This window comes from Corythoichthys intestinalis, chromosome 12, assembly GCF_030265065.1.
Source record: "Corythoichthys intestinalis isolate RoL2023-P3 chromosome 12, ASM3026506v1, whole genome shotgun sequence".
NCBI classification, from domain to species: Eukaryota; Metazoa; Chordata; class Actinopteri; order Syngnathiformes; family Syngnathidae; genus Corythoichthys; species Corythoichthys intestinalis.
The window spans coordinates 30,287,367-30,313,730 of NC_080406.1; the positions used below are offsets into that span (position 1 = coordinate 30,287,367).

General features: G+C 42.0%; 1 protein-coding gene across 1 annotated transcript in view; it reads left to right on the plus strand.

Moving 5' to 3' along the window:
• wnt10a (wingless-type MMTV integration site family, member 10a) overlaps positions 1–26,157 on the plus strand; it is a 43,879-nt gene extending 17,722 nt beyond the window's left edge. Inside the window, 3 exon segments of the mRNA XM_057853114.1 lie at positions 24,788–24,962; positions 24,995–25,044; positions 25,046–26,157. Of these exon segments, the coding sequence (XP_057709097.1) occupies positions 24,788–24,962; positions 24,995–25,044; positions 25,046–25,324 (504 nt within the window). The 3' untranslated portion in view covers positions 25,325–26,157.
• Positions 26,158–26,364: the final 207 nt, after the last annotated feature.

Consider the following 26,364-nt stretch of genomic DNA (forward strand, 5'->3'; position numbering starts at 1 on the left):
CCTATCATGCTAAACCAAACTAATATTTAAGTACCAAGGTAACAGTTAAAAACATTAAATAAAAATACTCAAGTCCCCATTCTGTATCAGCAGCTTTAAAATACATTCAATAAATTTAATGATGTGAATCAACCGTTAAAGTTGATAAAATTGCTCCCGTTATTCCATACCATAATTTCCCTTGTGTCTGCTTACAATATGTCAAAGTTTTAAAACTGTTTCATTATTTAAAGATGGATTCAAGTCAAGATTTTGCTGATTTAGGAGTATTTCAGATAAAAAGTTAATTAGGTTCGCTCCAACAGAGCCTTCTAGAGAAGTCTACTGCTTTAAGATGGCGGCTGTTTACAACACGACAACTACTAAACGGCAAGCCTGTCGTTTCTCATCTAGTTCTTTTTATATGTTCTAACACCGCAGTCGTCTGTCATTTAGCATCTAGTTCTACATATATGTGATATCTACTATAGCCGTATGTGGCTTATGTTTGTAGCAACTAGCAACTGGGCGTTGTTTGTACCAGCTGTCGGCCGCAGTCAGGTATTTTAGTTTTTTTATCTAGCGGTATGAGTTGAACATGATATTTGCTCTCGGTCCGTTCCTCATTGCGTCCTGAAGACTGTGCTGACTGTGTTTTAGTTCTGCTTTACCTGGTATAATTCAATAATCGGAATTTGGATGTTTGTGAATCATTCTCGAATTTTCCACGGCCGAATCGCGAATAATCTCAGAATCGGAAATTTCACACGCCTCTAATGATAACCTTAAGAAAAAATATTACTGTTTCACGTTATCACGGTATTGCAGTTACAGCCCTAAAATGTGTTATTTTGAGATGTCTGGATTAAAAATAAAAAAATCCATTGAACAGGATTTTAATTTTTCAAAACAACACATTTACAAATTGGAACATAAGTACTGTATAATGAAATATTCTAATTAAAATAAATGCAGTCCTTCAGATGAGCATAAACCTTCAGCCACACCTCAACATTATTATCATCAGAACAAAAATTATTGGATTATTGTCTAATTTCCATATTTGTTATACCACCGCTAGATACACATAACATGCTGGAGTCAATCTTGTATCTGGTGGTACACGCTCATAACAGTGTTTACTAACCTTTAATTTTGTATGAAGCAACAGGTGGTCACGTAAATGCAAAATAATATTGGAGGTATTGCCTCCTCTGGCAGCAACCCTCCGCAAACATGTTTTACATGTCCGTTGGCCCTCTTCCTCTCAGCCGCGGTCGTCTGTAACTTCCCAAAGTATTCCTATACCAACGATTTTGTTTTCTTCGATGAGGGAAAAGTTCAGATGTTTCACCTCCTCCAGCCATCCTGTAGCTCAGCTGAATCTCTGACTCATTTAGAGACAACCGGAGGGGGAAAGGTAAGCCCTGCAACTTCAAGCAAGGGATTTTTACCTTTGGGACATATGAAATAGCTAATACCTGTTAGGATCGGCAAGCCGTTAATGTGGATCCAAAACACAGACCAGGAGATCAGTAGAGTAAATGTTTGTATTTAATAAGTACAACAAAAGGAGCACGCTAACAAACGCGAGTTTAACAAGTACAACAAAGGAAGCACGCTAACAAACGCGAGTTTAACAAGTACAACTAAGGGCACGCTAACAAACGCGAGTTTAACAAGTACAACTAAGGACACGCTAACAAACGCGAGTTTAACAAGTACAACTAAGAGAGCACGCTAAAATGCATGAATATAACAGAGTACAAGAGTCTAACTACAAAGTCCAAAAGAGCACTAAAGTAAAGCTAACCAAACCAGAATACGACCGTAGAACGTCGGGAAACTCGAAGGATGACGATGAACACACAGGCGGTAAGCAAGGCAAATAGCAAGCAATAGTCCGACACTTGCAGATGGTGACAGGCTTCCTTAAATACTGAGCTTTCCTAATCAAGCACAGGTGTGTCGTGTTACCCCGCCAATCTGGCTCAATCAGGTGCTGCATAAAGAAAAAAGAACTGAGAACACACACAAATATGACAGAACCCCCCCCTCAACGGACGCCCCCTGGCGGACCACCTGGTTTCGTGGGATGAAGGGAGTGGAAATCCCGCAGCAGCGACGGATCGAGGATCCAGGAGCGGGGGACCCATTGGCGTTCCTCTGGGCCATAACCTTCCCAGTCGACCAGGTACTGCACCCCCCTACCCCGCCTCCTAGAATCGAGAATAGAACGCACCGTATACACCGGCCCACCGTCAACCACGCGAGGGGCAGGCGGAGGCACTGGCGGAGGGTTCAGGGGGCAGGTGGAGACCGGCTTGAGCAGAGACACGTGGAAGACCGGGTGGATCTTCATTGAACTGGGAAGCTTGAGCCTGACCGCTACGGGGTTCACCACAGAGTCCACAGCAAAAGGGCCCACGAACCTAGGGCCCAACTTCTTGGAAGTCCCAGCAAGGTGCAAATCCCGCGTTGACAACCAGACCATCTGGCCCGGACGATAGACCGGAGCGGGTCTTCTGCGGCGGTCAGCAATCAGGCGGTTGCGGGCCGCAGTGCGGACTAGTGCTGCCCTTGCGTCCCTCCAGACTCTATGGGCCCTCCGCAGGTGCACTTGGACGGACGGTACGACGACGTCGGCTTCTTGAGAAGGGAACAGTGGCGGTTGGAACCCGTATGCAGTCATAAAAGGTGACCTCCCAGTGGCTGAGCAAACGAGGGTATTGTGGGCGTATTCCACCCAAGGCAGGTGTGAAGACCAAGAGGCCGGATGCAGTTGGCAAACGCAACGGAGGGCAGCCTCCAGCTCTTGGTTGACCCGTTCTGTCTGCCCGTTGGACTGTGGGTGGTAGCCAGAAGACATACTTGACGTGGCCCCCAAGGCCTTGCAGAACGCTCTCCAAACACGAGACACAAACTGGGGTCCCCTGTCAGAAACCAGGTCAGACGGAATGCCATGGGGTCGAAAAACGTGCGTTACCAGCAGGTCAGCGGTCTCCAGAGCTGAAGGCAACTTTGGGAGAGCGACGAAGTGCGCCATCTTTGAGAACCGATCAATCACTGTCAAGATGACGGAATATCCCCTTGAGCGTGGAAGGCCAGTGATAAAGTCGAGTGCAACATGGGACCAGGGGCGAGATGGAACAGGCAATGGGCGCAGAAGTCCCGCTGGAGCTTGATGGACTGATTTGCCCCGAGCGCAGATGGAACAAGCTGAAATGTAGTCCATGACGTCCTTTCGCATACCTGGCCACCAAAACCTCTGGGAAATTAGGAAGAACGTGCGGGACACACCCGGATGGCAGGCGAACTTTGAGGTGTGCCCCCACTTCAGCACTCCCGCACGCCGAGCTTCTGGAACAAAAAGTTTGTCAGCAGGGCAGCCTCCGGGCACCCTAACACCTCGTAGAGAGTCTTCCACAAGCCGCTCGACCTCCCATCGTAGTGCGCCGATGATCAGGTTCTCAGGAACAACAGGCTCCTCTGAAGGCCTCTCCTCCACTGGTTCATGAATCCTCGACAAGGCATCCGGTTTCCCGTTGCGTGATCCTGGACGGTAAGTAATCACGTAGTTGAAACGCGTCAGGAACAGCGCCCAACGGGCCTGGCGTGAGTTGAGGCGCTTGGCAGCCCGAAGGTACTCCAAGTTCTTATGGTCGGTGAGTATCTGGAACGGCACCTCCGTCCCCTCCAACCAGTGCCTCCATTCCTGCAAAGCCTGGACTATAGCGAGCAGCTCCCTGTTGCCGACATCATAATTTGCCTCTGCGGGGGTGAGGCGGCGAGAGTAGAAGGCGCAGGGGTGCAATCTCTGGTCGACTGCAGACCTCTGGGATAGGATGGCCCCCACTCCGGAACTCGACGCGTCAACCTCGACCACAAAAGGAAGATCTGAGTCAGCGTGAACAAGGACAGGAGAGCTAGTGAATGCCCTTTTTAGACTTACAAAAGCGGCCTCCGCCACCGAGGACCACACAAATGGGCGTTTATTAGAGGTCAGCCTGGTAAGGGGCTCGGCCCTCATACTATAGTTCCGGATAAAACGCCTGTAAAAATTAGCAAACCCGAGGAATCTTTGTAGCTGCTTACGTGAAGTGGGGGTTGGCCACTCTGCCACTGCCTGAATTTTGGCTGGGTCAGGCCGTAGTTGCCCTTTTTCTACGATAAAACCAAGAAACTGCATTGACCCCCGGTGAAACTCGCACTTCTCGGCCTTGACAAACAACCTATTTTCCAGAAGTCTTTGCAGGACCATGCGGACGTGTTGGCGGTGTTCCTGCAAGCTTCTTGAAAATATTAAAATGTCATCTAAATAAACAAAACAAAAGATATTTAGCATGTCACGAAGCACATCATTTATGAGGCTCTGGAAAACGGCAGGTGCATTAGTCAGACCAAAAGGCATGACCAGGTATTCAAAATGTCCGAGCGGGGTTTTGAAAGCGGTTTTCCACTCATCTCCATCCCGAATCCTAACCAAATGGTAAGCGCTGCGTAAGTCTAATTTAGTATATATGGTGGCTGATTTTAACGGTGCGAAGGCCGAATCTAACAATGGCAGTGGATATTTATTTTTAACAGTAATCTCGTTAAGGCCCTGGTAGTCGACGCACGGCCGAAGACCCCCATCTTTTTTACCAACGAAGAAAAACCCTGCTCCCAATGGTGAAGACGAAGGGCGAATTAGGCCAGTTGCCAAGGAAGAGGTTATATATTCTTTCATAGCCTCCTGCTCAGGTTTAGAGACTTTGTATAATCTCGAGCTAGGCAGAGGGGCATTGGGCTGCAAGTCAATGGCGCAATCGTAAGGACGGTGCGGGGGCAGGGTCTTAGCCTGGTCTATACTAAAAACGTGTTGGAGATCATGGTATTCGGCAGGCACATTTACCAAATTAACAGGCTCGGGAACAGTTTGGGCTTGATCAGGAAGTAGGCACGCCGAGCGTAAACAGTGCGCGTAGCAGAAGGAACTCCAAGTCACTACTTGTGTCTTAGCCCAGTCAATATTAGGGTTATGCACTTTTAGCCAGGAGAGCCCTAGCACAACCGGAGCCGATTTGCATGGCATAATCAAAAAACTACGGACCTCAAAATGATTCCCGGACAACTTGGTTTTAAGCGGGGGCGTTATAAACCTTACGTCCGCCAGGGGTCGCCCATCGAGATCTAAAACCCTTTTGGGAGAAGAGAGTCTTATTAATGGACATTTAAGCGCATCAACAACACTCTGGTCCATGAAACAGTCATCTGCCCCCGAATCTATTAAGGCAGTGAACCTAAAATTAACCCCACCATGCGAAACTTCTCCCGGCAATTGCAGTCTCATTTCACTTAGAGTTTGTTTTAGTTCTTTCAACTCGTTGCGAGGCAAATCATTTGACTGATTGCCATCACGTACGAACCTGGGCCCCCCTCGGGCGAGAGGAACCTCAGGAGCCGAAGATCCAAGACGACGTGAAGGAATCGCGTCACAGGTGGAGATGTGGTGCCCCGGCAAGCCACAGTAAAGACACAAGCCTGCCCTCATCCGTCTCCGCCGCTCCTCCGCAGGAAGACGACCGCCGCCGAGTTGCATTGGCTCCTCCCCCGTCAGGGCCGGACTCCGCGTCGGCGTAGAGGCAGATGGCGATTCGATGAAGCCCTCAGCACGGACCCCAGCTGGGCCGTTCCACGATGACGACGACCCCTGACGTCCCCGCTGCTCCAAGGCTCGTTCCCTCTCACGCTCCTTCAGCCGATTGTCCAATTTTACGGACAAAGAAATCAGGTCCTCCAAGCCCGAAGAATCCTCCCGGGCCGCCAATTCGTCTTTCACCGCAGAAGACAACCCCCGCCGAAAAATTCCACACAGCGCAGCTTCGCCAAAACCGCACTCCACGGCCAAAATGCGAAATTGAATGGAGTAGTCCGCCACGCTAAGATCGCCCTGAAAAAAATCCAGCAGGCGGCTGCCTGCCTCCCTGCCCCTAACCGGGTGATCAAAAACCCTCACAAACTCAGTTTTAAAAATCTCGAACGATTGACGGATCGCGGGATTAGCGTTGCTCACCGCCATTGCCCAAGTGGCCGCTTTACCGGCGAGGAGACTCATAGTATACGCTACACGGGACCTGTCACTTGCAAACGTATATGGCTGTTGATCAAATACAAGAGAGCACTGGTGCAAAAATTGTTGGCAAGCGCCAGGTTTTCCCTCATAACGATGGGGGTGTGGCAACACCGGCTCCCGAAAAGAAGCCGGTGGAACAACCGGAGACGGGGTGGAGTGATCGGGCGCCGCGGCAGCGTTACCTACACCACCGGTCCGTGCAGGTGGGGCCATATTTTCTATTCTAGTGGTTAATGCGGTGGTCACGTTCACAAGTTCATTTAATAATTGTTCATGCTTACTGATCGTATGGCCATGACCGGCAAGTGCATGGCGAATACTCTCCGAGTCTGTGGGATCCATGGTCGGACTATTCTGTTAGGATCGGCAAGCCGTTAATGTGGATCCAAAACACAGACCAGGAGATCAGTAGAGTAAATGTTTGTATTTAATAAGTACAACAAAAGGAGCACGCTAACAAACGCGAGTTTAACAAGTACAACAAAGGAAGCACGCTAACAAACGCGAGTTTAACAAGTACAACTAAGGGCACGCTAACAAACGCGAGTTTAACAAGTACAACTAAGGACACGCTAACAAACGCGAGTTTAACAAGTACAACTAAGAGAGCACGCTAAAATGCATGAATATAACAGAGTACAAGAGTCTAACTACAAAGTCCAAAAGAGCACTAAAGTAAAGCTAACCAAACCAGAATACGACCGTAGAACGTCGGGAAACTCGAAGGATGACGATGAACACACAGGCGGTAAGCAAGGCAAATAGCAAGCAATAGTCCGACACTTGCAGATGGTGACAGGCTTCCTTAAATACTGAGCTTTCCTAATCAAGCACAGGTGTGTCGTGTTACCCCGCCAATCTGGCTCAATCAGGTGCTGCATAAAGAAAAAAGAACTGAGAACACACACAAATATGACAATACCGTAGGAACGGTATGATGGAAAATTTTAGTGATTTTGAAGCCGTGATGTTGTCATACCACGGTACACCTTGAAATCAATAACCGGCACATGTCTAGTTATCACAGCATGGAAAATCCCTGCTTTACTTGGTGACATTCATTCTAGCCAAACTCATTCAGATCCCGTCTTTTCAGTTAACATATTTTATTTCTATAGCAGTGAATAGGATTTATTAAATGAAAGCGAGAACAGGTGCATGCAGACTTTCCTATTTGCTTATCCAGTGGTGTCCAAACTATTCCACATAGGGCCGCAGTGGGTGCGGGTTTTTGTTCATACCCATCATGAGGACAACCTTTCACCAATCTGGTGTCTCACAAGTGTAATCAATTGATTGCAGTCAGGTGCTGCTTGTTTTAGCACAAACTTCATTGGTTAAACGCTCTGTGCTCGATTGGTAGGAACAAAAACCAGGACCCACAGCGGCCATTGAGGACAGGTTTGGACACCCATGGCTTATTCTATTTTGGTGTTTTTCACCTGCTGCCGATTAGTGTGTAAAAAAATACAAACATTCAGAATACATTTTAGGCTTTCCCAGATTCTCTTTAACTCATTGGCTGCCAATGACGACGAAAGATGTTCAATTCATTTTGATTGGGAGGGTTAGCAGCGAATCAACGAATGGATTGGACGTCCATTGCTGTCAATCTGGGTTTTTAACAAAACTAATGCATATTTTATTTCTTTTATTAACTACCACATAAGATACTCTGTGAATATTATACATAAGTATACTTGGGCAGGCAGCAAATGAGTTAAAAAAAAATATATGTCTCAGTTGAAGAGCGGTACCTACAAGGACTATCGTAACTATGGATCTATGACATAATGCTTGAACCCAAAATGGGTTAGTTTGGTACAAATGACAAAGTTATCCTCGTTGTGGCAGATACACAGTAAATAGTTTCCAGATTAGATCACTTGACATTCACAGTTTTGTAATTTCAGTCTGCATTAGAGGGCCATGTTAGATAAAATGGTGGCCCACTTGAGAGTAATTAAAATTTAACTCAGTGTCTTACATTGACCGCAAAAGACATCCAATCAAAATAGAATGGATGTCTAACGGAGTCAAAGGCAATCACTGAGTTAAGAATCGGTTTGTTTTTTTATTCCATTAAGTTAATATCAATCAAAATGCCCTCTTTTGACCTGTGGCGGCACATATAAGAGATTCTTAACGAAATTAATACATTAGGGTTTAGTTCCCCTTCAAAGGAAAATATAATTAGGGAATAGCTTGTGCTATTTAACATCTTTGTTAATTGCTTTGGTGCCTTGGGCGACGCAGTTGACGAAGATAGAGGCGGTGTCACTGCTGCAGAGACAAGAAGCATCTGTTTATGGCACATTGTTTCCCACTTCCTCCTGACTCATTTGGGCCTGAATGTTTCCATCAGTTCACTTCTGGTCGCCTTGATTAAGAAGACAAAACACAACAACGCAGAGCAACAACATCAGGCCTCGCAGCGCTCGTCGTAATAATAGAAATATCACAAAAGGTGATTTGAGTTACGAGCGCCCCTGTGGACTGGTTGTCAGTCTTGTGTGGAAGCTCATATATCATGTAGTAATGTGCTCAGCAGCCAACCAAGAGATTCATTTATCTTCAGGGGCCGACGTTGTGTAATGTTATGAAACTCACAGGTCAGTAGGGCTCGTATTTATTTGTGTCTGCTGGGTCTCTGAAGGCTAATTGCTTTTTAACCTTTCAGTCCTTGGTGCCTTCTTTTCTGGTACAGGAGATTTGATTTGACTTGTTAGAATTACAAAATATCCGAATGTTATGACCTTAACTTTGCATATGAAGATGGGAAACAATTCATTCCTAGATGCAGCTGAACTGTTTTGAAAGCTGAGAGAATAATAAAAGAATATTTTTGCAGTGGAATGTAACCTAATCAAATTTAAATCAAATTTGATTCATCAGTTAATATCGTTGTCATAAATAACTCATTAAAGGACAGCCATTTTCACTGTAGATAAGCCTAGAGTGCCGTTTGATTGATCTATCAAGAGCCACAGTATTTTGTGTTCTATTATCATGTGTACCAGCACACTGAAGTTAGCAAATCAAACAATAGGTCTACTATCTTTAGCAGGAATAACATGTTTGTCTCTCCATTTTCCTGTTACTCACAAATCAGCTGTGGAACATTGATAAGTTTTGCAAAAATTAGACATTTCTACAGCTAAAAATATGATAAAATTGATATTGTGAATCAAAATGGGCCTTTATAAAGTAAAACAGTGACTTTGATGCTAATAATTGATCCTCGGAAACACATTTAAAATGGCATTCGATGAGAAAATTAGAATAGATTAGTTTTGCATGTTCTTTATTGGATTTTAGTCATGCCGCTTGCAATTTGTGATCCTAATCATACATCCGAGATCTCACGTTGTGATATGTATAGTACTATACACTTACTTCTATTAACTGCCAAAACACATTGCAAATACAGTGATCTCTCATTTTTCGCGGTTAATGGTGACCAGAACCCGCCGCGATAAGTGAAAAACCGCGAACTAGTGCTCCCGAATTTATTATTTAAAAAAAAAATTTTTAATGTGTGTGTTCAATGTATTTATTAAGATTTAGCATTTCAAGGAGATACATATAAGAGAGGTTTTTTCATTTCTTTCCCCAAAGCATAAAAAATAAAAAACACTTATGTATATATGTATTTTTAAAAATGGGTTTTAAGCACATCAAATGTAATAACTATGATAAGTTTTAAACATGTTACTGTCCCACCGAATTATTTTCAAACAAGAATAAAGTAGAAAATGCTTGTTCTTATGAAATGCTTCATTGAGTGAGTCCACTCAAATCCGCTCAAGCTGCTCATCTACATACAATGAGCTGTTACCGCAATTGTTATTAAACAAATTAAAGGATGATTGACGCATGCGGCGTTTTGAAATTTCGTCTTCCAAGCGTCTCTGCCAAGATCAAACCTTTACGTCCGTCAGTCATCTTTAAATTTAATAAGCAACTCCAGTGCACGGCCTGACCGAGAAAAGCAGGAGGAGCAAGAGTGAGAAACTATGTGATCGGATCGAGACCGATCTATAAAATACTGCATTTATTTATTGATTTTTAAATTGAAAAAAATGGACTGAGGGCGCGAAGTTTGAAGCGCAAAGTAGCAAGGGATCACTGTAATATGCATTTTCTGAACGAAAGCAAATTGACTTGCCTGCCTTTTCTTGTTTGTGAAAATGCCGGTACATTTTCTGTTGATATCCCGAGATAGGAAAACTTAACAACCATAAAACCTTTTACATTATTTTCTACACTGCACACTGACGCCCCTGTAAGAGAGCCATCCCGTAAGACTGCTCTTATCAAAAATTGCCATTGCATGAATGGATTCAACCAAATTCAGAATACCTGATCATAAAGCATTGTGTTTTAAAATTCGATTACCTTGCAAGTGTGACATCATGCTCAATCTCGACTTTTAGAGGTATTTAAGTTCGGTGCTCCACCGTTAATTTTAGTCAAAAACACTGGACGAAATTCCACTGAGATTCAAGTACACACACACACTCAGCTTCCCGATTCAGAGACAAATGCTACCAGGTGAGTAAATAAAAATAATGACCTTGATATGTCTTCCCCCCTCAACCCATGACTACCACCTTACTGCCCCCTGCACTCCCCACCCCTTTAAGAAAGCTACTCTTTAAGCAGAAGAATAGGGTGGCTCTTAAGCAGGGGCGTGCAAGTCCCCTCATGCCCACTCTAGGTTTCTCACGACGTCCCATCTTATTTGGAGTTTTAATTAGTGACTGTTTGCAGTTTGAAGACAGATGTTTAAAATCCTGCTTCAAACAAGACACTGGAAAAACCAAAGCATTTTGGGGTATTGCACTCCGCTTAATATATGGTGAGTAGTTAATAAAATGAAAGGAGCAGATTATTTTTTTCAAACAGAATCATGATTTACATTAAGATTTTTACAGTTTTTCCACTCATCGGGTGCCATTGACTACTATGGACATGCAAACCATTTTAACTTGGAATTTCTGCAGCGATCGCTTCTAGACCCCCAGTTATATTGGATCGGATGTCTATTGCCGTCAATGGTGGTGAAACATGATGAAATGATCCCAGTTATCTCAGTTCAAATGGATTTGATGTCTATCACTGTCAATTGCAGTTGGATGTAATAACTGCTACATCAGCTCACCGCAAAATGTGCTACACCTGCACAATTAAATAAGCTCCAGCTGTATGCAATTCAATGGATCAGCTGGAAAAAAAAAAAAAAAGACGAAAAAAAGCCCTCTCGCTTGTGTCTCGAGGCATCACTGAAGTGTAAAAACATCAGTTTAGTACATCCCACTCACACGTCATTTTTGAATGCAAGTTTTACAACCACTTCACATCCCCACTTTACCGTGGTTATAAAATTTCACAGCCAAGTGAAATATTTTCTTTTATTTCAAGGGCTCTCCTCAATCATTTGGTGAACACACCTCGATACAAAATGCTCAGTTGGCTTCTGTGCGTACATGTAGCGAGGGAACGTCAGTGTTTTGTCAGATCCTGTCGGTTCATTAGGCAGGTGGCAACAGTGTAACAGGGAGCTTTGTTACTGGCAAACATCTTGTGGTAATTACTATTCATCCTCAGTGGCTGACTCCAGGCCATAAGCAAGAGTTGTTATGGATTTTTACAGGAAGAAACTTCGATTGTGATGTGCAACGCGTCTGCTATTGAAGATGCATGTGGAAAAAGACATTTGGACACACCTGTCAATCAATGAAATCATTAAGTTTTGGTCTCCTCTAAAGACTGACAAAGATGTTTTTCTCACCGAAAAGTTCACAAAGCCTTTTGTTTCATTTCTATCAATAAACTAACAAAGTGTCCTATCATTTCAAAGTGGATACGGCAACTCAGGCAGTTAGGTAGAGAAGTCACAGTAATTTATGTTGTGGCTTAAATAGATTGTTTTAATACTGAATTAAAACTAAGGTCTTTTTTAAAATTATTTTCAGATGTTTTAATCACATGAGCGGCAAAGTGATTGAGTGGTTAGCATGTCCGCTTCACAGTTCTGAGGTCAAGGGCTCAATCCCAGGCTCCGGCCTTCCTGTGTGGAGTTTGCGTGTTTTCCCCGTGCCTGAGTGGATTTTTTTCTGGGTAATCTGGTTTCCTCCCTCATCCCCAAAACATGCATAGTGGGCTGAATAAATGCTCCAAAATTATTCTTAGAGATGAGTGTAAGTGCAAATGATTGTCTGTCTCCTTGTGCCCTGCATTTGGCTACCAATTCAGGGTGTACCACACCAACTGCCTAAGGTTAGCTAGTATAGGCTCCAGTACCCACACAACCCTTGTTAGTATACAGCATAAGCGGATTTTATGAGGGGAAAAGTGTCATTGCATGTAACTGACTTTCCTATACTGTATATATAAAAGTTGAAAAGCAATAAAACTGCAACAAAAATAAATGAAATGAACAAAAATATATATTTTCATAATGGGTCAAAATTATTTTTCAAGCACCTTAAACGGTCATTTGCTTTGCATATAATTTAAAAAAAGGTTGTTTTTTTTAAATATATATATATATGTGTGTGTGTGTGTGTGTATATGTATATATATATTTTTTTATGATTTTTTTCTTTGACCGAAAATATTTTTTTTGATAGAAGCAACTTTTTGGGGGAATTGAATGATTTAGACACACATGTCCTAATCATAATATGGCCCAAACACAAAAAGGATTGCTTAAATCAAAGAAAACTTTTTCAATGAAAAATTAAGTGTTCAAATGCACATTTTTCAATGTCAAATATTTTTTCGCATTCAAAAACTTTTTCTATGATTGAAATTTGTTTTTTTTTTGATTGAAGTGATTTTCTTTTTTAAAATCTATATTTTTTTTGAAGCAACTTATTTTTTTGACTGAATAATAAAAACAAAAATGTCCTAGCCAAAATGTGGCCCAAAAACAAATGAACATTACTTCAATCAAAAAAGTCAAAGAAAAATAGCTTCCACATTCATTTTTTTTTTTGGGGGGGGGGGGGGGGGGGGGTTGAGTTTCAAATTTATTTTTGGATTCAAACACATTTTTTTTTTTTTTTTAATTGTAGCGACATTTTTTTGGTTGAATAATAAAGACACAAATGTACCTCCATATGGCTCCACCCAGGGGATACAATTTTTGACTGGGGTAACTACATTGGCACGACACCGGCGGGCGTACCATATTCAATGGATGACAATCTTGGCGAAAAGTTTTGCCTAAGCAGCCTGATTTAAAATTCCCCTCAAGAATGATGGGAAACAAAAAAACGCTCATTGTCAACTTGTTATTATAAATATTCTTGTAAGTTAATTTTATTGCTGACACTGCGTTTCGGGTCATCAACATGTTGTGCCCCCCTCTGCCCCAAAAGTCAAACTCTGCCTATGGCATACAGTGGGACAAATAAGTATTTAGTCAACCATTAATTGTGCAAGTTCTCTCACTTGAAAATATTAGAGAGGCCTGTAATTGTCAACATGGGTAAACCTCAACCATGAGAGACAGAATGTGGGAAAAAAACAGAAAATCACATTGTTTGATTTCTAAAGAATTTATTTGCAAATCATGGTGGAAAATAAGTATTTGGTCAATACCAAAAGTTAATCTCGATACTTTGTTATGTACCCTGTGTTGGGAATAACAGAGGCCAAACGTTTTCCGTAACTCTTCACAAGCTTTTCACACACTGTTGCTGGTATTTTTGCCCATTCCTCCATGCAGATCTCCTCTAGAGTACTGATGTTTTGGGGCTGTCGTTGGGCAACACGGACTTTCAACTCCCTCCACGGATTTTCTATGGGGTTGAGATCTGGAGCCTGGCTAGGCCACTCCAGGGCCTTAAAATGCTTCTTAAGAAGCCAGTCCTTTGTTGCCCTGGCTGTGTGTTTGGGATCATTGTCATGCTGAAAGACCCAGCCACGTCTCATCTTCAATGCCCTTGCTGATGGAAGGAGATTTTCACTCAAAATCTCTCGATACATGGCCCCATTCATTCTTTCCTTTACACAGATCAGTTGTCCTGGTCCCTTTGCAGAAAAACAGCCCCAAAGCATGATGTTTCCACCCCCATGCTTCACAGTGGGTATGGTGTTCTTCGGATGTAATTCAATATTCTTTCTCCTCCAAACACGAGAACCTGTGTTTCGAGCAAAAAGTTCTATTTTGGTTTCATCTGACCATAACACATTCTCCCAGTCCTCTTCTGGATCATCCAAATGCTCTCTAGCGAACCGCAGACGGGCCTGGACGTGTAGTTTCTTCAGCAGGGAGACACGTCTGGCAGTGCAGGATTTGAGTCCCTGGGGGCACATTTTGTTACTGATAGTAGTCTTTGTTACTGTGGTCCCAGCTCTCTATAGGTCATTCATGAGGCACCCCCGTGTGGTTCTGGGATTTTTGCTCGCTGTTCTTGTTATCATTTTGATGCCACGGGGTGAGATCTTGCATGGAGCCCCAGATCGAGGGAGATTATCAGTGGTCTTGTATGTCTTCCATTTTCTAATAATTGCTCCCACAGTTGATTTCTTTACACCAAGCGTTTTACCTATTGCACATTCAGCCTTCCCAGCCTGGTGCAGGTCTACAATTTTGTCTCTGGTGTCCTTCGACAGCTCTTTGGTCTTGGCCATAGTTTGGAGTGTGACTGAGTGAGGTTGTGGACAGGTGTCTTTAATACCGATAATGAGTTAAAACAGGTGCCATTAATACAGGTAACGAGTGGAGCCTCGTTAGACCTCGTTAGAAGAAGTTAGACCTCTTTGAAAGCCAGAAATCTTGCTTGTTTGTAGGTGACCAAATACTTATTTTCCACTCTAATTTGGAAATAAATTATTTAAAAATCAAACAATGTGATTTTCTGTTTTTTTTCCACATTCTGTCTCTCATGGTTGAGGTTTACTCATGTTGACAATTACAGGCCTCTCTAATCTTTTCAAGTAGGAGAACTTGCACAATTGGTGGTTGACTAAATACTTATTTGCCCCACTGTAAGTGAAATGGAAGATAAATGGGGAAAAAATAGCTACAGTACAGGCCAAATTTTTGGACACACCTCTCTTAATGCAACACAAATCAAGATCCCAAGCCCATTGATAAAGCAATAAATTCCACTAATTAACCTTGAAAAGGCATACCTGTGAAGTCAAAAACCATTTTAGGTGACTCCTCCTTGCCATCAAGAGAATGGCAAGAATGTGCAAAAAAGTAATCAGAGCAAAGTGTGGCTACTTTAAAGATACTAGAATATTATGTTTGTAGTTATTTCACCTTTTTGCGCTAAGTACATTATCCCACACGTGTTCATTCAGTTTTATTACGTTCAGTGAAAATTTACAATGTAAATAGTCATGAAAATAAAGAAAAAGCATGAATGAGAAGGTGTGTCCTATACTATAGACAGACAGACAGACAGAATGTTGTGGCATCTCAAATTTTCAGTAAATTGCAGCAATACAAGGCTAATAAAGAGTAAAGACCATTCCATTCTATTCTATTTTTTTCCGTATTCTGTTGTATTCTATTCTACTACCTGAGTGTTGATCAGGAGCACTCATAATTGAGTTCTCAACTGAGTCGGCTGCCTGCCAAAACTAGTAGAATGAAACGAGTGTGGGTTGAAGTCTTTTCCTTATCAACGGAGCATTTAATGTGACTCACCAAAGCCATGCATGCACACACTCCGCCTTAAGAACTACACCTTCTTACTCATACGCGTGCGTTGACATGAGCTCTTCATGGTGAACTCTCCACAGGTGGAAGTGCTTATACTGGTAATAACATTTTATTACAGTCTTTAAATGAGAACGATGAACACCGAGTGGGCAAATACACACACAGCGCCGACGAACCCGCTGCACTCCCTCCCAATGTGCGTGACTGCATTTGCTCCATATGCCACTGAGCTTGCAAGAGAGTGGTGCTGTCTACGTTGGTTCCTTTTGAAGCGAGCCATTTTATTTGTTTCAAGTGATGCTTGTGCTTAATGTGCCACTGCCGGATTGTTTGTGTGCTCTGGTATCAGCGCTGCTCTATGCTTGGCTTTAAAGGTACTCTGCTTTAAAGCAACAAACCACTTGGCAAGACAACTATGTCGTTTTAGAGACACGCATATACAGATTTGCACCACAACTACTTTGATGTGATGATCCAGGGATTGACTGATGATTACTTTCTAAACTTAATGTAGTGTTAGACCAATCAAGACTGGACTGAAATGCTGCATTGTTGCCATCTGCTGGTGGGTGTTCAACAGTAAAATTGTTTTCTAGCTTGAAAATGCCAGACTCCTGAAAGAAGTCACGCATGCTAGTCATCTGAGGTGAATGTTCAGATAATTGACCTCGTGAAATCAGTCAATTAAGTTGTTTCAACCTAGTTTGTTTGTGTTTGTGGCAGAGAAGAACTGCAGTATGCATATTATGCACTGTAGTTCCTAGAGTTGTCACTCTCAACAATAGCCTTGGTTTTGAGACTAGTCTCGGGACCACATTATGAGGGTTTCTGTCTTGTCCCCATCGAGACCCCTTGTTTCGGTCTCAACTCCCAAGTGTCTTGGTCTTGTCTCTGTGAAATCTGGTCTCAGGCAAGTCTCAGACAGTGTAGTCTTGAGCACAACTAGTAGTTCCTCTAAAATTTTGTGTACTGAATATTACACTCTGCCACGATGCATATTAACGAGAAACACACAAGCACTTTTCATAGAGGACCGCAGTCGTAGACAAACATCTGGCAAGATTTAATTGGCTTACAGAGTGAGACAGAGGCGTCTATAAAGTAAACCCATACGGAGATCAAACACAACATGCTGGGAGCAGATTCCGACTGCAGGATGCAGGATGCATTTGGCTGGCTGGCGACTGGCTGACTGGCAGTGAGGCAGGGGCGACTACTGTGTAGCAATCAGTGGATGAAACTAGTCCAGATCGGAGATGGCATCCAAATTAGTTGTAAATGCTTTCTCACTTAGCATCCTAAATTTCATTTTGTCAAGATTTATTACATAACGAGATTCCCAGCCAAAGGCTCAGCTCACGGTACGGCACTTCTCATTTTCAGCCATGTTTTTGTAACACATTTGGCAAGAATCTTATCAATTTTGCGCACTTACACACGTCAATAAAATATGCCCGTTAGCAGCACTGAGTAATCGCAGCCAGTGTTTGTCAAACAAGTAAACTCAAGAAAGTGTTTTTCAGCATGCAAGTGCCTGTTGCAGGTCTGTCACAGAGCAAACTGTGCATGACAGTAACATGCCCAAGGTGAGCCATTGTTCCCACATTCCTTTTCATCTGATGCCTCACCTATTTTATTATCGTGTCTATATAACAAACATGTCGGATGAAGCAATCTCAACAGGGCTTGACATTATCGTTTTAGTTTCTAAGACATATGAGCCACTCAGCATTTTAACCCTTCACAATTTAAGATAGTATCTTAAAGTTTTTCCCAGGCAAAATACAAGTGAATTCACTAACGACATCATCGATTAATTGGCTTTGTTTCAATTTCTCATGTCAGTTGATCTGTGTCACATACAATCCCAAACTACATGCTGCAGAACAACACACGAAAAGCAGTTAATCCTAAAATCATCTCCTCTTCTGTCATCTCTTCTTCCTCTTTCATTTCCTTCACCCTCCCCATTTTGAGAACACCCCTTTCTAGCCCAACCACTCCCTCACAAAGCAACAGCAAAAGAGCCCATCACCGCCGATTGTTGAGTCAGATGGAGTAATTCCAGAAGGAAAAAAAACAGAGGCGCACCCTATCATGGTGTCGTGTCTGTGTAATTCAATCGGAAAAGTGATGAGAGCAATCTAGAAAATCACTAGCTTCCATGTTGCAATTCCGGCAACATCGTAAAAGAGACGCGTGACTGATCATAAATGATCATTTCAAACCTGAAAGCAGTACGGAAAGTGAGTGAGTGAGTGAGTTTCTAATATGTTCAAAGCAGCCATGCCTTATATATGTCATGTGAAAACTTGTCATCCTATATCACACTCTTCAAGCATGACTAATAGATTTACGATCAATCTGTTCCATTTGGATTAAGCGTGGTCAATTAGTCACGTAAGGAACATGTAATACGGTAAATTGAAATGTTACAATTGTTGCGTACACGTCAGTGTGACAACTGAGCTACTACAATACCCCACAAATCAAAATAATGACATTAACCTTTTTGTTCACCAATTTGATACCCTAGATCAGGACTTACTTTTTCAAAGGTTTTTTTTCTCAAAATGTTTTAATTTTCACAACTACTTTTGTCCACTGTAGTAACAGTTTCTGAAAGTGTTAATGAGGTTTATATCCTATGGTAAATATTTTCATACTGCAATAGGATGGGTATTACATCACAAAGAATTCTGCATTTTATATTTTGCATACAGTGGTACCTCGACATACAATCGGTTCAACACACGATCTTTTCGACATCCGACATAAAATTTGACACGCCATTTGTTTCTACATCCTACGAAATGCTCGAAATACGACGATTCGTGACAGCGTCGAAATTTCAGATTGACGCACTGCGGATTTTCTTGTGAGAGAAATCAACATGGGTTCCAAGAATGTTAAAGCAAGTGATGAAAAAAGGAAAAAAAGGTGAGGTTTACCATTGAAATGAAGATGGAATGATGGAAAAATATGAGCGTGTGGTGCACGTCCATGAACTGCTTGTAAATACTCCGACCACTGTTCTCCAGTCTTTATATGTTAAGGTGACAGTTATTATTCTGGTACCATCGCCAAAGATATCACCAGCTTTGTCAGGTTTTTAATCATTCAATTCAGAACTTGTGCAACAAAACACGCGTCACCAACTGATAGCAACAACAGGGTGCGCGTCAGGCTACGGCGTAGGGTCGTAACTCGATTCTTCCTTGACGGCGTAGGTCTGACGCGGAAGTATAACTCGGCCTTAAGTCAACTGCACTCTTTCACTCTGCCGTCGCAAAATACATAATGTATTTGTTTTGCTCTTGTAATTGCTTTTTGCAATAGTAACAGCAGTATTTATTAAGGATTTTGTAAAAAAAAAAAAAAAAAAAAACACTGAGCTGGTGTGACTAGAAGAATGGAACCATAATAATGCCCGTAGCAAATTAATCAGACCAAAACTTTCTCTTCATCAACGCGTTGCCTTTTTATTTTCTCTATTAGAACGTAGGTCTTAGCTTTCTTTAGGTGGCCAAAATATGCCTGAGCATAAAAACAACAAATTGCAACTCGCCACTAGGGGGATCTAAAACACGTTACATGCAAACAACCTGGCATTTTTAACAGATTTAGTGTAGGTTTTTGGACTGTGGAACGAATTCATGGAATTATAATGTATTCTTATGGGAAAATCCTGCTCGACATACGACCATTTCGACTTCCAAACAAGGTCTTGGAATGAATTAACTTTGTATGTAGAGGTACCTCTGTATTTAAAATTTAATCCCTCCATTTGCTGCTTGTGTTCACATTTTACTTGTGCCTTTTTCACCGCTGACTGTAATTTCTTGTGTATACACATTTTCTGGCAAGGCAAGGCAAATTTATTTATATAGCACAATTCAACACAAGGCAATTCAAAGTGCTTTACATCACATAAAGATCATAAAAATCACATTTAAATCAATACAACGTAAAAACCAAGACAATCAAAATCGGAAATGAAATTATACATAAAAATCGCATTTAATAACAAATAGAATAAAGATAAATAAATAAAAATAAAACAAAAACTACTACTACTAATAATAACTGAAATCAGCAATGAAGATAAGCACAAGAGGAATAGAAAGCAAGTAGATTAAAATATATAGACAGTTATAGATATGCAGTGCTAAACAAAAGCGTTTTTAGCCCTGATTTAAAAGAGCTAACAGTTTGAGCATACTTCAGACGTTCAGGTAACTTGTTCCAGAGGTGAGGAGCATAATAACTAAATGCTGCATCACCCTGCTTGGTTCTTGTTCTTGGAACATGCAGAAGATCGGTTCCAGACGACCTTAGGGGTCTAGATGTCTCATTGGAATCTAACAAATCAAGCATGTATTTTGGTCCAAGGCCATTAAGTGTTTTGTAGACGAGCAGTAGTATTTTATAGTCTATCCTTTGACTCACTGGAAGCCAGTGTAGCGATTTCAAAACCGGTGTAATGTGGTCCAGCTTCCTTGTATTTGTGAGGACTCTGGCTGCAGCATTCTGTACTAGCTGCAGCTTCCTGACTGATTTTTTTATCAAGACCCATAAATATACCGTTGCAATAGTCCAATCTGCTGAAAATGAATGCATGCATAAGTTTTTCCATGTCTTGTTGAGTCAGAAGCCCCTTAATTCTGGTTATATTTTTGTAGGTGGTAATAAGCGGATTTAGTGACGGACTTTAGATGGCTATCAAATTTGAGGTCTGAGTCAATAATTACACCAAGGTTTCTGACTTGATTTGTAGCTGTAAGTGACATTGAGCTAAGTTGCCTGCTTATCTTTGACCTTTCCTTTTTTGACCCAAAAATGATCACCTCTGTCTTCTCCAAATTTAACTGGAGAAAATTCTGGCACATCCATTCATTGATTTGATGAATGCATTTACTCAGGGAGACTAAAGGACTATAATCATGTGGGGACACAGAAATGTACAGCTGTGTGTCATCTGCATAGGCGATGACACATAGGTTAAGATTTCACTCAGTTGAGGTGGCTCGGGCATCTAGATTGGATGCTTCTTAGATGCCTTTCTGGAGAGGTGATACAGGCATGTCCCACCAGCGGGATGCCCCGAGGACGACCCAGGACACACTGGAGAGACTATGTCTCTCGGCTGGCCTGGGAACACCTTGGGATCCCGCTGGATGGATGGATGGATGGATGGATGGATGGATGGATGGATGGATGGATGGATGGATGGATGGATGGATGGATGGATGGATGGATGGATGGATGGATGGATGGATGGATGGATGGATGGATGGATGGATGGATGGATGGATGGATGGATGGATGGATGGATGGATGGATGGATGGATGGATGGTGTGTCTAATCCACATGGATAAATACAAGGAAATTACTTGAATTCGGTACATATCTGGTAGTTGTGGTTGTCAGTTTTTTCTGGTAGTTGTGGTTGTCAGTTTTTAAAAGATTTGAGTGTGATCTCAAGTTCTGCCCCAAAAGACTTGTTTTGGCTCTGTGGTGAACCATAGTCTGTCCTAAGGTAAAAAATGTTGAGCCGAATAGTAGGTTACCATGCTGTTTTAAAGAAGTTATTTCTGTGTCTGAATAAGCACGTATAACAGCAATTCTGTGGAGCATTTTAGAAATGAGTATAAGGGAAAATGAGCTGTGGCAATAAAATAAGGGGAGTTACAGACGAGAGCGTGTATACAATAGAAAAGAGGTTTGTATATAGTTTTTTTAATAGAGTCGGATTTTTATTAATTCATTGACTGCCGCCGATAGCAATAGATGTCCAATCCATTTGAACTGTAAAGTCAATCAGTTAATACACAAGTTAATTCGCAGTGTTTTCCTGAACAAAATGTTCTCACAAAGCCTTTGTGAAGTGTCAGCACTTCACCTGACATTCTGACAGAGCATTTCTGTTGCAAGCGCAGACAGCGTCCTAATTTCGTGCTACGTCTTCAGTGTCTGACACATTTCCTTTAAACTTCATGCCCATGGATCACTCCAAATCTCACAGGAGAAAAAAAAAAAAAAGACAAACAATCCGAAAAAGGATATCTTCACGTGCAGTGTGTGTATGCAGTGGTTGCCGCATACTAGGTTCGTGATTAATAGTTCAAAACTAAAGTCAAGTTTTGTTCTTTTCTAATCTTAGTCCTGTTTACTTTAACCCAGCAACATCAAATATGCTTTTGTTTTCCCGCTGTTGTATTACAAGCATCATCCCACAGCGCAAGCACCATCAAACAGTAGCAATGTGGATGCAATTACAACTCCGACAGTAGGTCAGTCTGACTTTTTAAGTGGGCTGGCGAGTTTTTATGATTACAGACTTTAAGTCCGGCGTGTTTGTAATTCTGGGGTTGAATCTCCACCAAAAACTGGAACTCGGCACAACTACTGCAAAAGCCATTATACTGGTGTTTACAAAAACTCTTCCAGACGTACATAAGCGCCGATCACAATGTCTTTTTAACACTGTTGATGAAAGATGTTTATTCTGGTTGCTCTCAGTGATCTTGACACACGTCTGGTAAATTACAAAAAAAAAACAAAAAAAACAAAACAAAAAAAAAAGAGGACATTTTTCCATGCCTTTTGTTTATTTGCCGTTACAAAATTTCCTCGCAATTCATTTTCTCTGAAGTCACACTTTTCTGACCACTTTGATGAGTGATAGCAGCAAAAATACATTCCAAGGCCATTCTCAGTGTGTGCGTAATGTAATCATTGGCAGCACAGCTTAGTATATACTGAGTGTCAAAAATTCATGTTTTTAACTTTATTCACCAAGAGGGATTTTCAAAGTCGATTTCCCGATATTGTCAGCTGGTTTAGAGCCATCTGAGCATATTGTGTTCTGACCAATATTATATTTAGACCACACTGGGCAGCTGGCTAGGATGATCGTATAGAGTCTGGGATTCTGGTGATAGACAACTTGGTACATTATGAATCCATTACAAACATAGTGTATCACAAAAGTGAGTACACCCCTCGCATTTCTGCAGATATTTAAGTATATCTTTTCATGGGGCAACACAGACAAAATGACACTTTGACACAATGAAAAGTAGTCTGTGAGCAGCTTATATAATAGAGTTAATTTATTTTCCCCTCAAAATAACTCAAAATATAGCCATTAATATCTAGAGTACACCCCTTAGTAAATATGTACATCCCTAAATGTCCAAATTGAGTACTGCTTGTGATTTTCCCTCCAAAATGTCATGTGACTCGTTACAGGAGTGCTGTCTTGTGAACCGTCTTCAGAAGAGGCTTCCTCCTGGGGTGACAGCCATGCACACCAATTTGATGAAGAGTGCGGCATATGGTCTGAGCACTAACAGGCTGACCCCCCACCTCTTCAATCTCTGCAGCAATGCTGACAGCACTCCTGTAACAAGTCACATAGCATATTGGAGGGAAAAATGACAAGCAGTACTCAATTTGGACATTTAGGGATGTACTTAGTTCCCATGTGGTGTACTCACTTTTGTTACAAGGGGTTTGGATATTAATGGCTATATTTTGAGTTATTTTGGGGGGGAAATAAATTAACTCTATCATATGAGCTGCACACAGGCTTCTTATCATTGTGTCAAAGTGTCATTTTGTCAGTGTTGTCCCATGATATACTTAAATATCTGCAGAAAAGATATACTTAAATATCTGCAGAAATGCGAGGGGTGTACTCACCTTTGTGATACAGTGTGCATACATACATACATACATACTATTGTCCAATATTATCGGGTACCCGATAATATCGGCCGATAAAAGCATTTTAAAAATGAATAATGGATAATATCGACATCGGGTTTTAATTATCGGTTTTGGGTCAATTCGCATGTTGCTTTCAAAGTGAATGTAGAAGCCTTCTGCCTTTGTACAAGGGATGGTAACAGCTTAGCACAGCATTTATGCTTATTGACCTTTAGATGTCTCCAAACTAAGATGCTTGGGATTTGTTACGTGAGCATAACCATTTTTAAAGCATCCAGTAGGGCATCACAATCCAATTAATATGTTAAATTCACAACAGCATACAGATACATATCAGTATCGGTATCAAAGATTTTTGGAGTAAAACAATATCGGGATATCGGTTGTTAGTTAAAAAGTCATTATCAGAACACTCTAATGCATATACATATACGCATACATACTGTGTTTGATTGTCAGGTACGTCTCAGTTTTAGTGGTGGCATTTTTCGCCTTGATAACAACATGACAAACCAAGCTTTACGTCCTAATATTCATCTCAACTCAAAAGCTGTGCTGACCTCAAATCCAAAAGGATGTAACGACGTCATCTACAGGAAACTATGAGTCATTACAGTGGGTCAGGGCTAACGATCGCTGCCAACCCACACAGTCAAAAATGTATTGGATGTGTAACCAGTGCCGGCCCTCAGCACAGTCAAGCTAGGCGGTTGCCTAGGGGGCAACTTTGTGGAGGGGAGTGCAAAATTGCTTTGGGGAAAAAAAAAAAAAAAAATGTGGAAAAAAATGTTATGGTCAAGAATATTTTCTAACAAATCAAGTACATTTCAATATCCTGTATCTTAAAAGCATACACTTACAGCACTTGTGTGAGTGTGAATTCTCCATACAGGCTCTAACTAGTATTAAAAATAAACATCATATAGTGAGGATATAAGGTAAAGTGCATTTGAAATGGGACTTTAATGCATTAAATCTCTCTTTTAAGGTGACCCATTAACAGTGACGGACGTACACCTTTTAAGTTTTGAAAACACAATTTTTACAAATTATACAATATTCAAACAAAAACATTGTGATTTTCAGGGCGTCTCTGAAGAACACTTTCGCCTAGGGCAACTAGTCACCCAGGGCTGCCCTGCGTCTAGCGCTGTCAGTTGCAGCCAATGAGTTAAATGGATTGAAAAGGATTAAGGATCAAGTGACAGACACCTTTTTGTTCTAACTATGAAGGCCATTAATCTGTTTTTCTCGCACTGTCATTTTTCAGGTGGTGCTGGACCACATGAAGAGGAAATGCAAGTGTCACGGGACATCAGGGAGCTGCCAGCTGAAAACCTGCTGGCAGGTCACCCCCGAATTCCGGGTGGTGGGTTCCATCCTCAAAGAGCGCTTCCACATCGCCACTCTCATCAAGGCCCACAACCGCAACACCGGGCAGCTGGATCACTCCCACCACAACAACAACAATCACCACAACCATCACGGGAACCACCACCATCACCACCACCATCATCACCACCACCACGCACACCGCCGGAGGCCGAGCATCAACGACCTGGTCTACTTTGAAAAGTCGCCCGATTTCTGCGAGCGGGACCTGGGCTCGGACTCGGCGGGGACGCAGGGTCGCATCTGCAACAAGACTAGTCCGGGCATGGACAACTGCGAGAGTCTGTGCTGCGGGCGAGGGCACAACATCTTGCAGCAGACACGTAGCGAACGCTGCAACTGCAAGTTTCACTGGTGCTGCTACGTGGTGTGCGAAGAGTGCAGGATAACGGAGTGGGTCAGCGTGTGCAAATGAAGAAGTACGGGGGGCGGGGAGGGAGAATTGCACCCTATGACGAAAAACACACTTTCAAGAAAACCCTGATTAGTAACCAAAAAGGGGCCTATGATTGTCTTTTACGCACCCCACTCCGTCTTCTGTTTTGCTTTGCAGGACTGAGAAGCGCAAATGTGTGAAGCGTGCGAAGAGTTTCGGTCGGCACAGAGTTTGATTTGCATGTCAGGGGTGGTACATGCCCAAAGCTGTTACAACTGCGCCAGCGTTGATGCTCTGCATTTCAGGTATCCGAAATGCAGAAAAGACAAACCAAAAAAAAAATTAATGCACCGCACTAGAGATAAAATAATAAGATTGTTCTATAAAACGTGTTGCATCACAGACACTATTTATGTACACCATGGACACAATGTTACATAATATTTCTGCTATTTGGATAATGCAAACAGAAATTTCTTAACGCAAAGATGCTAGGCCCTGCTTAAGGAAACTTCAGCCATCAATGTTTTTAGTTATCAAGTTATGGTTTAGACTTGGTCATTTGAGCAATAAGTAACACAATGTTGTATCTGTGATGTACAACTCAGCTATAAAAGCTTACAGTCAAGCAAATTAGACCAAAGCAGAATGTAATACCTCTATAGTAGGGGTGGAAAGAGGATTTTGAATAATAATAAAATATTAACCAGTCATATAGGCTGGATTTTAAAGTCCCTGTAAAGTGAAAAATAAAACTACCAAAAGTGAATTGTTAAAAACATCACCTAGTGGCAGTTACGGCGGACGTTTTAAAAAATGCTCCATGCTTTCTCAGCGAGATGTGCGCACACTTGCGGCTAGGTACGATGCACTCTTAATTAAGAGACCCCCTCCACCACAAGCTGGCTGTTAAGAAATATTTTTTGGGGCCCTTCATTTCCCTTTGTGGCTTTCTCATTTCCCAATAATTGCACACACTTACAGCCAACAAAGAGGCACTCTAAAGCACCACGGTGCACATGAGACGTTTATTTATTTATTTATTTTAATTTTCCTGCTTTTTCACAGTGATGTGCACA